Genomic DNA, 16,187 nt, shown 5'->3' with positions numbered 1-16,187 from the left:
ATATTAATCTTGAAAATAAAGTTGACCAAACTGAGAAGATGGTAAGAAATCATGAATGTAATTTCTAAGAATTATGGGATATCATTAAGAAAACCAAATTTATGAATTATTGGGATTGAGGAAGGCACAGAGATACAAACCAAGGGATTGAACAACCTAGTCAATGAAATAGTATCATAAAATTTCCCAACCCTGAAGAATTAAATGGAAAATTAAATACAAGAGGCTTACAGAACACCAGGTACACAAAATTACAACAGATCCACACAAAGGCACATTATAATGAAATTGTCTAATATACAATATAAAAATAGGATTTAAGGACTGGGAGAGAAAAGTGTCAGATTACTATAAAGGGAAACCAACACAGATATCAGCAGTTCAGCCCAGACCCTAAAAGCTAGAAAGGCCTAGAACAATATATTCAAACTCTGAAAGAACAACCAAGAATCTTATACCAAGCAAAATTAACCTTCAGATTTGATAAGGAAACAAAATCTTTCCGTAATAAACAAAAGTTAAAAGAATTTACAAATAAAAAGCCTACACTACAGAACATACTCAGCAAAATATTTCATGAGGAGGAAGTGAAAAACAAGAATAAAGTTAGCAAAGGGAGGAACTACCCTAAAGGAAAAGCAAATCAAAGGAGAAACCAAGTCAAGTTAAAAACCAAAAATAAGCCAAAATGACTAGGAATACAAATCATATTTCAATAATAACCCTGAATGTTAATGGTCTAAACTCATTAATCAAAAGACATAGACTGGCATATTGGATTAAAAAGAAAGACCCAACAATATGCTGCCTTCAAGAGACTCATCTCATAGAAAAAGACATCCACAGACTAAAGGTGAAAGGATGGAAGAAAACATGCACATGGATTCAGAAAAAAAATCAGGGGTCTCCATCCTTATATCAGATAAAGTGGACTTCAAAGCTAAGTTAGTCCGAAGGGATAAAGAAGGACATGTCATACTAATTCAGGGAACCATAAACCAGAAAGACATAATGATTTTAAATATTTATGCCCCAAACAATGGAGCACCTATGTACATCAAACAAACCCTTCTCAATTTCAAGAATCAAATAAATCACAACATAATAGTACTGGGTAACTTTTAACACACTGCTTTCACCACTAGATAGATCCTCCAAACAAAAGCAAAACAAAGAAACTATAGAATTAAATAATACAATCAATAATGTAGACATAGCATAATATTCTCTAATCTTATTAATTTATCTGCAAATGCTATAATATTATTCTTCTTTATGGCTGAATAATATTTCATTGTGTATACACACCACAGTTTCTTTATCCATTCATCTATTGAAGGGCATCTAGGTTGGTTCCACAACACAGCTATTGTGAATTGAGCTGCTACAAACATTTATGTGGCTGCATTACTGTAGTAATGCTAATTTTATGTCCTTTGGGTATAAACTGAGGAGTGGAATAACTGGGTCAGAAGGAAGGTCCATACCAAGATTTCTGAGGAATCTCCACAATGCTTTCCAGAGTGGCTGCACCAATTTGAAACTCCACCAGCAATGTATAAGTGTGCCCTTTTCCCCACATCCATGCCAACATCTATTATTGTTTGTGTTCTTGATAATAGCCATTCTAATTGGAGTGAGATAAAATCTCAGAGTTTTTAAATTTTCATTTCTCTAATTACTAGAGATGTTGATCACTTTTGTTAATCACCTATATATCTTCTTCTATAAAGTGTCTGTCCAGTTCCTTGCCCCATTTGTTGATTGGGTTCTTTGTATTTTTGGTGTAAAGTTTTGTAAGTTCTTTATAAATTTTAGAGATTAGTGCACTATCTGAAGCGCATGTGGAAAAGGTTTTCTCCCACTCCGTAGGCTCTCTCTTCACATTATTGATTGTATCCTTTGCTGAGAAAAAGCCTTTTAGTTTGAATCCATCCCATTTATTGATTCTTGCTTTGATTTCTTGTGCTTTGGGAGTCTTGTTAAGGAAGTCTGAACCTAAGCTAAGTGACATAAGCCAATCCCAAAAAAACCAAGGCTGAATGTTTTCCCTGATAAGTGGAGGATGATATATAATGGGGGTGGGCGGTGGGAAGGAGAGAAGAATGGAGGAACTTTAGATTATGTAGAGAGAAATGAGAGGGCAGAGGCGGGTTAAAAGCAGTGGAATGAGACAGACATCATGACTCTATGTACATGTATGATTACACGAATGGTATGAAACTACATTGTGCACAACCACAGAAATGAAAAGATGTATCCCATTTGTGCACAATGAATCAAAATACAGTCTGTAAAAATAAAAAAATAAGAAAAAAAAGAAAAATGATATAGACTTAATGGACATATATAGAGTATTTCAACCATCAGCAAGCGAATAAACTTTCTTCTCAGCAGCTCATGGATCCTACTCCAAAATAGACCACTTGCTATGCCAAAAAGCAGCCATTAGTAAATACAAATAAGTAGAGAGACTACTTTGTATTCTATCAGACCGTAATGGAATGCAATTAGAAATCAATGATAAAATAAAAAAGCAAAAACTACTCCAACACCTGGAGACTAAATAGTATGCTATTGAACGATGCAATGATGGCAGAAGACACCAGGGAGGAAATTTTAAAAAATGCTTAAAGGTAAATGAGAACAATGATACAACATATCAAAATCTCTGGGACACTATGAAAGCAGTTCCAAGAGGAAAGTTCATTGCATTGAGATCATACATAAAAGAATAAAAAGTCAACAACTAAATGACCTAACATTACATCTCAAAGCCCTAGAAAAAGAATAGATCGACACCAAAAACGATAGAAGACAGAAATCATTAAAATCAGAGCTGAAATCAATGAAATTGAAAAAAGAGAAACAATTCAAAAAATTGACAAAACAAAAAGTTGGTTCTTTGAAAAACAACAAAATTGATAAACCCTTATCACACTAACTAAAAGAAGGAGAGAGAAAAGTCAAGTTACTGGAATTCATGATGAAAGGAAAGACCATAATAGACACTATTGAAATACATATCACAATTAGAAGCTACTTTGAAAATCTATACTGCATCAAAATAGAAAATATCGAAGATATTGACAAATTTTTAGAGACATATGAGCCTCCCAAACTGAATCAGGAAGACATACACAATTTAAACAAATCAATTTTAAGCACCAAAATAGATTAAAAGCCTACCAACCAAGAAAAGCCCAAGACCAGATGGATTCTCAGCTGAATTCTACAAGGCTTTAAGGAAGAAAAAATACCAATATTCCTCAAAGTTTTCCAGTATATAGAAAAAGAGGGTACCCTTCCAAACTCATTCTATCACTGTGATACCAAAACCAGACAAAGACATAACAAGAAAAGAAAACTTTAGACCAGTATCCCTGATGACCATAGATGCAAAATCCTTAAGAAAATTGTGACAAATCACATACAAACACATATTAAAAAGATAATGCACCATGATCAAGTGAGGTTTATCCCAGGGATGGAAGATTGGTTCAACATCCAGAAATCAATATACATAATTCATTACATTAATAGACTTACAGTTAAGAGTCATATGATTATTTCAATAGATGCTGAGAAAGAATTTGATAAAATACAGCACCCCTTCATTCTCAAAGTACTAGAAAAAATTGGGGTAGTAGGAACATACTTCAACATTGTAAAGACTTTCTATGCTAAGCCCACAGCCAACATCATTCTTAATGGAGAAAAAGTGAAAGCATTCCCTCTAAAAACTGGAACAGGACAGGGATGCCCTCTTCCACCACTTCTACTCAAAATTGTTCTTGAAACACTAACCCGAGCAATTAGACCAAGAAATTAAAGGGATATGAATAGGAAAAGAAGAACGCAAACTTCACTATTTGTTGATGACATGATTGTATATTTAGAGGATTCAAAGAACTCCACCAGAAAACTTCTAGAACTAATAAATGAATTTCAAAAGTAGCAGGATATAAAATCAATATGCATAAATCTAATGCATTTCTATTCATAAGTGATGAATCCTCTGAAAGAGAAATTAAGAAAAACACTCCATTCACAATAGCCTCAAAAAAAAATAAAATAAAATACTTGGGAATTAATCTAACAAAAGAGGTGAAAGACCTCTACAATGAAAACTACAGAACATTAAAGAAAGAAATTGAAGAAAACCTTAGAAGATGGAAAGATCTCCCATATTCTTTAATAGACAGAATTAATATTGTCAAAATGGCCATCCTACCAAAGGTATTATAAAGATTCAATGCAATTCCAATTAAAATATCAATGATGTACTTCATAGAAATAGAGAAAGCAATCATGAAATTCATCTGGAACAATAATAGCCCTCTAATAGCCAAAGCAATCTTGAGGAGAAAGAGTAAAGCAGGAAGTATCACAATACCATACCTTAAACTATACTACAGAGCAATAGTAACAAGAACAGTATAGTATTGGCACCAAAATAGACAAGGAGACCATTGGTACAAAATAGAAGACACAGACACAGACCCACATAAATAGTTATCTCATACTAGACAAAGGTGCCAAATACATACAAAGGAGAAAAGATAGCCTGTTTCACAAATGGTGCTAGGAAAACTGGAAATCCAGTAAAGACAGTAAAATGAAATTGAACCTCTATTACTCACCCAGCACAAAACTCAACTCACAATGGATCAAGGACCTAGGAATTAGAACAGACACCCTGCACCAAATAGAAGAAAATATAGGCCCAAATCTTCATCATGTTGACTTAGAACCAAACTTCCTTAACGAGATCCCCAAAGCACAAGAAATCAAAGCACGAATCAATAAATGGGATGGATTCAAACTAAAAAGCTTTTTCTCAGTGAAAGATACAATCAATAATGTGAAAAAAGAGCCAACAGAGTGGGAGAAAACTTTTTCCACATGCGCTTCAGATAGTGCACTAATCTCTAAAATTTATAAAGAACTTACAAAACTTTACACCAAAAATACAAAGAACCCAATAAACAAATGGACCAGGGAACTGGACAGACACTTTATAGAAGATATATGGGTGATTAACAAAAGTGATCAACATCTCTAGTAATTAGAGAAATGAAAATTAAAAAACTCTTGAGATTTCATCTCACTCCAATTAGAAAGGCTATTATCAAGTACACAAACAATAATAGATGTTGGCATGGATGTGGGGAAAAGGGCACACTTATACATTGCTGGTGGAGTTTCAAATTGGTGCAGCCACTCTGGAAAGCATTGTGGAGATTCCTCAGAAATCTTGGTATGGACCTTCCTTCTGACCCAGTTATTCCACTCCTCAGTTTATACCCAAATGACTTAAAATAAGCATACTACAGTAATGCAGCCACATAAATGTTCATAGTAGCTCAATTCACAATAGCTGTGTTGTGGAACCAACTAGATGCCCTTCAACAGATGAATGAATAAAGAAACTGTGGTGTGTATACACAATGAAATATTATTCAGCCATAAAGAAGAAGAATATTATGGCATTTGCATATAAATGGATGGAATTGGAGAATATCATGCTAAGTGAAATAAGCCAAGTCCAAAAAACCAAAGATTGAATGTTTTCCCTGATAAGTGGATGATAATAATGGGGTGGGGGAGTGGGAGGTAAGAGAAGAATAGAGGAACTTTAGATTATGTAGAGGGAAGTGAGAGGGAAGAAGCAATTGGGGGTATGAAAGATGGTGGAATGAAACAAACATCATTACGTACATGTATGATTACACAATTGGTATGAATCTACATTGTGCACAATCATAGAAATGAAAAGTCGTACCCAATTTGTGTCCAATGAATCAAAGTACTGACTGTAAAAATAAAAAGAACAAATAAATAAATTTTAAAAACCAGAGATTTGACTCATTATATTAGCATGGGGTTTGCTACTCTTTATTCTCTGATTCTTGTTTTCTTTTGTTTATACCCTATTATTAACAAATATTCACAAAAGTAATTAATATCTAAGAAAAGAAAATATACACATATGCAGAGATTCTATATGTGTTGCATAGAACAGATGCTTAATTTTATATTTTATATAGGTATATGCACAAAAATTATTTGTTCCAAAGCAGTCCCTATGACTGTAAGAAAGATCCATTATATAATTTAGCAGATGCTTATACTAGTGAACATCAGAGTTCAGAGATGGCATAGTTGAAAAAAAGTTGAAGATAATCTGTTTCTATCTCCTCTAATTAAAAGAGAAAAGACCACAAATACAGAAGTATGTCCAAGCTGGAAATGTTCTAGAAAGTCAGTTAAAACACTAAATGTTCTCCTTCTAATATCAAGAGCAAGGCAAGAGTATCCACCACCTCTGTGTAATATTATATTGAGAACTCTGTCAAATAAATAAGGTAAAAAATAATTAAAAGGAAATTACAATTGGAAGGAAAAAAGGAAAATGTCATTATTCAAAGACCACCAGATTGTATGCAAACAACTAAAACAACTATGAAAACTCCCATGGAATCCACACAATAACAAATAAATTAATAAGAGAATTCACCAAGCTATCAGAACATGTCAGAACACATAAATCAGCTGAAATTCTATTTACCAATACCAATTAGAAAATATTTATTTAAAAACACTATTTGCAATAGAACTAAAAGCAAAAAAGAAAATGAACAGAATATGTACAAGGATTTTATACTGAAAACTACGGAACAGTGAAAACAAAATTTAAAGAAGTCCTACAAAAAAGTCCTAAAGAAGTTAGAGGTAATTTGTTTATGGATTAAAAAACTCAATCTTATTAAAATATCAATTCTCCCCAAGTAATTTACAGACTAACATCTTCCCACTTGAAATCCAAGCAAAGGGTTTGGAGAAACTGACAACATAATTCTCAAATTGATAAGGAAATGGAAAGGGTCTAAGATAACCAGAACAATCTTGAAAAAGAAGAATTTTGTTGAAGGATTTATAATACTTCATCATAAAAAAGGATCAAGCCATTTTGGCATTCATATAAAGAAAGACAAATAGATAATTAGAACAGAATAAAGGAGTGCAGAAAGAAACTTAAACACACAAGGCCAGTTGGATTTTTAACACAGCACCTGGGCAATTCACTGGGGAAAGAAACTTTTTTTTTTTTCAGCAACTGATGCTGGAACAACTATACATTCATCTCTTATGTTACATACAACTTTAAATTTGAAGTAGAACACAGACCTAAATATAAATGTTTAATCTATAGAACTTCTTGTAAAGCAGTCAGAATATTTGTTTTACCTTGACAAAGACAAAAATTTCTTAGACAAGTCTTCCAAAACATCACCATTGAGAAAAAAAATTCACAATTTTTAATTTTTTTAAAATTAAAGACTTTTACTCTTTTGTCATGATGTTTGATGCTAGCTCATATTTTTAGTAGATGTTCTTTATCGTGCTGTAGAAATTTCCCCTAGGTTTTGAATTTTGTAAACATGTTTTTTGCTCCTGTGCATTTGTTGATATGGTTATGTGAATTTTTCACCTCTGTTCTCATAAAATGATATAAGTAATTGATGGATAGTCAAACAATGCACTGGTATTTCCTTACTGGGACAATGCTTACTTATTCATGCTGAAACAACCTTTTGACATTATGGCATATAGCATATGTAATTTGCTGATATTTTACTGACGATTGTTAAGTCTATATCTATGAGGAATATTATTTCAAACTTTTCTTTTATCATAATATGCTTATCGGGTTTTGCTGATAACAAGTATGTTAGTCTCATAAACAAGGTTTGCCTTCCTGGTATGGAAATCTTTCCTCTGTTAACTGAGTTTGTATAAATGTCTCCAAAAGCATAATATCATTTATTCATCATATTACATATTTCACTGGCAATTCTGTCCAAGTCCAAGTCTGATGTTTGCTCTGTGAAAGTTTTTAAGTACAAATTCGATTTTTTTACTTGTTATGGAACTATTCAGATTTTCTATTTCTTGTTGGGTTAGCCTTGGTAAGTAGTACCTTGCAAGAAACAACCATCAAGTCCAGGTTGTTGAGTTTTTTGGAATAAGCTATCAATGATGGTCCCTATTACCTTTTAAATATTTGTAGGAAGTACAGGAATATCCCTGTTTTATTCCTAAAATCTTTAGTTTGTGCTTTTACCTTCTTTTTGACCAGTTAGTTAGAGGTTTATTAATTTTATAAATCTTTCCAGACTTTCAACTTTTGGCTTTGTTTATTTTTCTATTGCATTCTAGTCTATTTCACTTATTTCTGTCCTTTATTCTTTTCTCCTGCTTATTTTGAGTTACTTTGCTCTTTTTCTAATCCTAGCTTTTGAAATCTTATGCAATTTACTTAAAATCATCTTACTATGATCATTTAACACTGTTTTCTTCTTTCTGAACAGCACTTTGCATCTCAAAAATTTTGATAGGTAGCATTTTCATGTTCCTTCAGTTCAAAATGTATTTTAGTTTTGCTTGCGATTTCGTCTTTGACACATTGTTTAGTTAGGAATATATTACTTAATTCACAAACATTTTGGAATTTTCTACTTTTTATGCTAATGTTGACTTCAAATTTTGTGTTCAAAAAACATTCTCTTTGTTTTCAGTGTTCTGAAACTTCTTTTACAATGAGAATACACTATATCCCAGGGAATGCTTCATACTCACTTGAAAAGCCTATCTATACAGAAATTTTTCAATAGTATTTTATAAAGGTCAGTTTAATCAATTTGTTTGATAAGCATTTTTCAATTTTCTAAACCACACTAAATTTCTGGCTATTTATTCTACCAGTTACTGAAAGTGGAAGTTAAAATATGTAAATGTGATTTCATAAAAATATATATATACATATATATATTCCTTCTAGTTGTAAATTTATGCTATTTATTGCATAGACTTAATGTATTCTTGATGATTTCACCCTCTTATCATTTATTTCTAGCAATGCTCCACTCCTTGATGTTAATTTACCTGTCATTACTATAAACATTCCACCTTTTCTTCATTTAGTCATTGTCATATTTTACTCCGTCTTTTTTACTTACCTATGTTTTAGTTAAGAGAATATTTTTAACAACAATATAAATATGGGTCTTCATTTTCAAACTAATCTCTTTGTCTTTGTTTTATGGTTTACTTATGTTTCATATAATTATTAACATATTTTGGCTTGTGTCTATATTCTTACTATCTTTGTCTCTTTGTGCCTTCTACTTATTATATGTTCTTAGGAGGAGGGGTGTTAGTTTTAATCTAAGCTACTGGGCTACAAGATTTTGCAAGTTACTAGAACTCAGAAGTCTGAGAGTTTTCAGGAAACTCTGAGCAGATGTGGGATAAGGAGAAAAAGAAATCAGGAATCATTTCTAGTTTATTGAAGCAAATAAAAAACAGAATAGACAGAAAATCTAACACTTAAGTACTTACCATATATTAGGTACATTTGTTGATCTACATAAAGTATCTGTATTCAACAACTCCCAACAACCCTAATAAAGAAATATTGTCATTACCCTTTTATGATTAAGTAGAATCTTAATGAGGATCATCAGATTGCCCTAAATAACAAAAATGAAATAGTGGAATGGAAAGTGTTTGTTGCTCAAGTCTTTCCTGTGAACTGCACTGTCCTGGGTTAAAGAAGTGAATCGTGTGCATAATCCCAGGGCCTTGCAGGTTAGATCCCTGGGGGACTGAGTTAAGATGAAGGGTCAAAGATGCATTCTGATTGAAAATACCAGATAGCAATGAGGGGATATGGGGTTGTGCTTTAAAAACTCTTGGCAATAGTTCAAATCCATAGTTTTCTCTGAGAATGACGACATATTGAATAAGTGTATAAATAATTCAGTAATGACTGTGATTATAGTCTGCCACTTAAGAAGCAAGTTATTTAGTCATAATTTTACACTGATAAAATTGACAACTTGTTTTCCCGAAACCACTACACACTCTTAACCGTAAGTCCCTCACTTTGAGAACAGGCAAGTTGTAAATAGGGATTATAAAACTCAGAGAGAGCCTTCAGTGGAAATCTGAAAGGTCAAGATGCCTTAATATGTGGAAGTTAATTTCCTAAAGGAAAAGCATTCATTAAAGTAGATGGAGTTGCATTTTCCATGAAGAACATCTACTCTCATAAATCTTCTTGTTAAGCCAAGAGGAGCAATAGAAATTACTTAAACTCTCATTCCCCCATTTTTGCTGGGTTTCTATCTAGTACAATTTGATCTCATTTATATTGTGAAACTCTTCTTCAATCTGAAGGAGAAAAGGTCAATGTTATTCATTCTCCTTAACTTTAACCAGTCTGACTGATTTCATAACATGATTGGAGAAGAATGAAGCCCCTTTTCCCAAAGAGTGTTGACAGGAACATGTTTATTACTTGTTTGAATAACACCATAATCAGAACACACAAACTACAGAGTATAATTGGATCTATGGGACATCATCCCTGGAGTTTTGTAATACTCTACAAATGGAAGAGTAATTTTAATTTGCTGCATTATTTAGAAATTTCTCAAAAGAAAAAATAGCTTAAATGTCTTAAGGTACCAATGGCTGGTGCTTTGGAGGATGCTTCTGCAATGTAGATTAAAAGATATATCTACCATGTATCTCCCACCATGAGATCATATCACTATTTTCCTTGGTTTGAAGAGGAAAATCTGGACTTGTGTCTAAATGTCCAATGTCTTCAGTGAATTTTTGTCTGTGGAAATCTATTATCTTTTTTAATAACCTAATCTTCTAAGTCATTCTTCACATATCTCTTGGAGTGGCAGAAGAATTGTGAACTTGGGAGGCAGAACTTTTTGTAAGTAAGGAGACTATAACCAAACTTGGGGAAGAAAATCATTTCAATGTTTCAAAGGTAAATAAATGAAATAGATCATTTCTGTAGATCAGTTACAAATGTGGTTTTGGAAAAAGAAAGAAAGCAAAAGATCGATTCTTTTCTCCTCCTTTTTTGTTAAGTAGTTAACCTCCCTTCTGCTCTTTCTTGATATTACCAAAAAACAAACAAACAAAATGTTTTGCGGCAAAAAAAAAAAATAATCTGGGTATGAGTCTGTTGATTCCCTGCTTAATTATAATAATGAAAAATTATTCTAATATGTGCTAAGTACTATAACCAACATAGAGAAGCATTTAAGCACAGATCACAGGTTCATATAAAGAAAAAAATGCCAAAAAATGTGAAGGGGGATCCTTCACTCTCTACATAACAGGTTAACATGTGATATTAACCTCATAGGTTAACATGTGATGCATCTATAAATGAACATAATATAATAAAATGTTCCAGGAAAATTGGACATCTGTAACAGTATTTTTCTTCCTGGGATTTTCCCACTACCCCAAAGTTGAAGTCATCATATTTGTGCTGTGTCTGCTGATGTACCTGAGTGCTGTGCTGGGCAATATAATTCTGATCTCCATCACTATCCTGGATTCCCACCTGCACACCCCCATGTACTTTTTCCTCAGCAACCTCTCCTTTCTGGACATCTGGTATACCTCTTCTGCTCTTACCCCAATGCTTGCAAACTTTGTTTCAGGGAAAAACACCATCTCCTTCTCAGGATGTGCTTCTCAGATGTATTTCTCCCTTGCCATGGGCTCTACTGAATGTGTGCTCCTCTCCATGATGGCCTATGACCGGTATGTGGCCATTTGCAACCCCTTGAGATACCCACTCATCATGAACAGGAGGGTCTGTGTGCAGATTGCAGCTGGTTCCTGGTTGACAGGCTGCCTCACTGCCCTGGTGGAAACAGTGCCTGTGCTGCAGCTGTCTCTCTGTGGCAACAGTATCAATCATTTCACTTGTGAAATTCTGGCTATCTTGAAACTGGCTTGTGTGGACACTTCTGTGGTGCAGTTAATTATGCTGGCGATCAGTGTGCTTCTTCTTCCCATGCCAATGCTGCTCATCTGTATCTCTTATGCATTTATCCTCTCCAACATCCTGAGAATCAGCTCAGTGGATGGCCGAAGCAAAGCCTTTTCAACCTGTGCAGCCCACCTGACTGTGGTGGTTCTGTTCTATGGGACAGCTCTCTCCATGTACCTGAAGCCCTCGGCTGTAAATTCACAGGAAATAGATAAGTTTATGGCTTTGATATATGCAGGATTAACGCCCATGTTGAATCCTATTATCTATAGTCTACGGAACAAATAAGTAAAAGTGGCTGTGAAGAAATTGCTGATTAGGAATCCTTTTAGGAATATCTTCATTTCCACCCTCAAATAATATTAGAAAGAGTACATTTGTTTTCAATAGGATCTCACCACTATATCCTCTATTCTAATTTGCCATGTAAACAAAAATTTTGTACTAATCACTTACACAGAATTAATTATATTTCTAGGAAAGTAGTATTTATTGAATATTAGTATAATATTAAACAGGCAATTGACTATTATTTCATATTCAACTTACAGTTCAGTTATGGCATACCCATGAAAATAACTCATATAACAAGAATGTAAAATTTTGAGTTTGGTAATTTTTGAAATGATTTTTTCCTTAACAATTTGCCATTGTCTTAATTTATTTTAAATTAAGTAAATAAATATATATATATATATATATATATATATCATAAAACCTCAACACCATCAATTTTGCAACTCTATTTTCCAAAATGTTAAAATGGGAAAAATATATGATTTTATATATTGTAAGATATGAATAATTCTGTTTATCTGGGATGTGTATGTAGGGGATGAGTAAATATCAGTGAATGTGCAACAATGTCATAACAAAACTGTGAATGATGATAGTCCTAAGGATAAGGTGCAGTAAAGGTAACAATCAGGACATCTTTAAGTATTATAGGTGCAGAGTCAGAATACTCTCATATTGTACTTTAATGTCTTAGTGAATTCATCAACACACTATGCCACAATGTTATTATTTTTGTTAAAGCATGCTGACCAATTAAAGCTGAGGAAGAAAATATCTCTACCCTGTAGTGATTACGTTGCAAAAGAAATGATTTATTAATGTATTGTAGAAAAATACTCATGATCAGCCTTAATATAGGTGAATGAAATTATATTAATTATACTTTCATCATAATACAAATTGATATGCTTTTTTTTTTGTCTTCTATACTTTCACTGGAGCTGGGGAATAAGGAGGCCACTGTGTGTAGAGTACTTCTTCATCAGAGAAGCTTCCTTGGAGTTATGTGGGTGATGGCCTTATCCTATGGAAAGGGTACTTCATCTCCCCGAGTCTTAGGTTAGGAAAGGCAGTAATTAAGGGTAATCATCACACAAGGTCCCAGTCTAACTAGGCAAGGCAGAACTTGCAAGGAATAACTCAATGGTGGGTGAATGGATTGAGGAAGGAACCATGTGGGAAGAAAGGGTTTGAGTAGGAACTCTCCTGGTGACCTTAACCCAAGTACCCTTAGCATAATGAGAAAAATTTCTTTCTCAGATGTCCAATGCCCAGTTCCATTAATTCAGAGTCTCTCCAAAGGTAAGGATTGTGAAGTTTATATTATGAATAAAAGATAACACAGCTATTTTTATTTTCATCCTTAAATACCTCACTATGAGAACAGTGATCACATGTGATACTTTTATTTGGTTGAAGAGGAGGCAGGAACGTTAAACCTATTACTCATCCAATCTCCACACCAATTCACCAATACACAAATTTCTAAAAATCCAAAACATTCGGCATACACAGATTCATAATATTTACTTATTTTTATAAAAAAAGAAAACCTGTAGTAAAAGTACTGAGGTGAGGTCAGCGTTTCTATCTCTTGGCGCCTCACCCGCCTCTCTGTCCTGTGGAAGTCCCAAGGCGTGGGCAGCTGCGATCCTGCTTCTTGCTACTCCTCCACTCCTAACTGTCAGGACAGAAAATAATATCCAAAGTTATTTTGGCACTAGTAGTGTGATCTATAGCAAGGATGAGCAGTGTGTTCCAACTGGTGTGACTTCCGAGAAGACTTCAGAGAACCAAGACAGAGTAAAGGAGAATACAAAAAAAAAAAAAAAAAAAAAAAAAAAAAAAAAGGACTTGTGAGACATTATAAAGGACTTGAACGTTGAATTAAGCACAGTAAATGTACAAACAACAACAAAAAAAAACTTAAAAGTTTGGAGACAACAATTGGTGGGCTTCAAAGACTTCCAGGAGATGCTTCAAAGAAGGGAAATGAGTTCCTGAATCCTGAGTTGGTGGCAGCTACATCTGCTCTGGCAGATTCTCTCCCTTTTGACAAGCAGACAACCAAGTCAGAGCTGCTCAGGCAGCTCTGTCAGCATGAAAAAGACTCAAGGGCACAGAAAAATAGAGAGAGACCGAAATTCGTTTCAGTAACTTAATATCAGATATGAAAATTGCCAAAACTGCTACAGCTAGAGTTGGTACAAGACCAGAGCATCAGATTCAGTTTGAAGAAGGATCTGATCGTTCTCTCAGCCAGGAGAAGACAGCTGATCTTAAAAAAAAAAAAAAAAAAAAAAAAAAAGGAAAAACGCACTCAAGGGGAGGAGACTTAACATTTTTCACTTTGAAACAGAGACATCACCTTCTCTTTGGGATGTGGAATTTGCTAAGCAACTAGCTATAGTAAATCTGATAGGGTGTTGATTTACTAGCCCTATCAGAATGGGTTTGAAGAGATGATCCAGTAGACAACAGAGGGGAAACTCTGGGAGTTCCCAATCAATAACGCAGCAGGTTTGATGATGATGGTTCAGAATTTCGTGAACATATATTTTTGAATAAACACCTGAAGGGTTTTCCAAAACCAGGACCAATGCACCATTTCGTGTGGCTGGTGACTTTGTGACCTTTCCAAAAACCCATATCTGAGTGTTAAACAGAATGTTGAGCACATAGAGTGGTTTAGGAATTATTTTAAAGAGAAAAGGGACATTCTAAAACAAAATAACAGTTTAATTAAGACAATGGAAATTTTTATTTCAGGCTGTTGGAGATGGATATTATAACTAAATAATTTTACTAGAAAAAAAGTACTGAATTGAAAATTTGAGGCAACACTATTTGTACAGAAAATAGGTAAAAATCTAGTTTGCCATTTTTAACTTGAAAAATTAATTCTACATACAACTACAGGGGAAATATTTTAAAGATTACTTAAATATTCTTATTTATATAATGCAATAGATAATATAATAAATATAATGATCACTTTAGCAAGACTACTATCAATGAAAAAAAAAAAACACTGCAGAGTGATCCTAGAAATTAGATTAGAAAAATGGGTGTATGAGAGTTTAATCTGTTATCCGTAGCTCTGTTCTTTAAAGTGTGAATCATGTTGATATATCATGGTATTGTTTCATGTTCAAAAGGAATCATCTGCATATTCTAATGAAGTCAGCTTATGGGGGGATAAGTATAGAACCAGGAAGGCTGAAAACCCACTGTAGTAATTCTGGAAAAAGGAAAGTGCCACCAAGAGTGATATTTATGAAAATGGTAAGAAATATTCATATTTTGGTATGCTGAGAAGGCAGAAAATTTATAAAGGATTGAATCTGCGTATAAGAGAAAGAGAAACATCAAGGATAACCTCAAGGTTTTTTTTTACCTAAGAAGTGGGAAGGATGAAGTTATCACACTCTGTTGGAAGCAGCAACTGAAAGATAGGTTTTTAACTGTCCTGTGACAGAGACAATGCCTCTCTTGGGGACTCTCCATGCAAAGGAGTAAATTTGAGACTTCCCAGGTACTATGGTGATGCCCCATTTAATAGGAGGTTCTGTGCCAGCCACAGAGCCATTCAGTTCTTGGCCTTGAAGTTCAGATGCCAGCTATTGGGGGTAGAAAGTTATGGGCACATGTAGATAGTCATAATCAGGCTGTTCATACTCATGACCTTGGTTCTGCTTATTTGAAGAAACTTTCTCACAATAAATCCTTTTGATGTTTATACCTATATAAAAATAGTGCTGAGTTTGTTGTGTGTTACTACCTCCCTACCAAGAAGTCAACCACCGAGACCCAGCTTTTTCTCTATTTGTGTATCTGTTTGTCTTTTCTCCATCCCCTCACTGTCTGTTCTGGGAACCTGAATTAACAGCCATTAACAGGTTGGCAACTCCCTGAAAGAAGCAAGGCTGCAGATGAGGTGGATATGTAGGAAAATATCATGTGTTTAAGAATATCATGTGTTTATTAAGTTCAAATTCTGTATTAAATATGA

At 33.9% G+C, this 16,187-nt stretch overlaps 1 protein-coding gene and 1 pseudogene across 1 annotated transcript; both read left to right on the top strand.

Annotated features, from left to right (window-relative positions):
• The first annotated feature begins 11,281 nt into the window (after positions 1 to 11,281).
• LOC124964856 (olfactory receptor 13F1) lies at positions 11,282 to 12,166 on the top strand. The gene has a single exon (XM_047525564.1). The coding sequence runs from the start codon at positions 11,282 to 11,284 to the stop codon at positions 12,164 to 12,166; it is 885 nt and encodes a 294-aa protein (XP_047381520.1).
• A 1,753-nt stretch (positions 12,167 to 13,919) lies between these two features.
• On the top strand, positions 13,920 to 14,967 carry LOC124964062 (28S ribosomal protein S31, mitochondrial-like; annotated as a pseudogene).
• Positions 14,968 to 16,187: the final 1,220 nt, after the last annotated feature.

The sequence above is a fragment of the Sciurus carolinensis genome, chromosome 14, assembly GCF_902686445.1.
Source record: "Sciurus carolinensis chromosome 14, mSciCar1.2, whole genome shotgun sequence".
NCBI classification, from domain to species: Eukaryota; Metazoa; Chordata; class Mammalia; order Rodentia; family Sciuridae; genus Sciurus; species Sciurus carolinensis.
The sequence above is the reverse complement of the archived record's forward strand: the minus strand, read 5'-3'. Positions and strand labels throughout refer to the sequence as shown.

What these genes read in the sequence shown, in the direction of transcription:
- LOC124964856 (XM_047525564.1), top strand. Translation starts at nt 11,282, where the DNA reads ATGTTCCAGGAAAATTGGACATCTGTAACAGTATTTTTCTTCCTGGGA.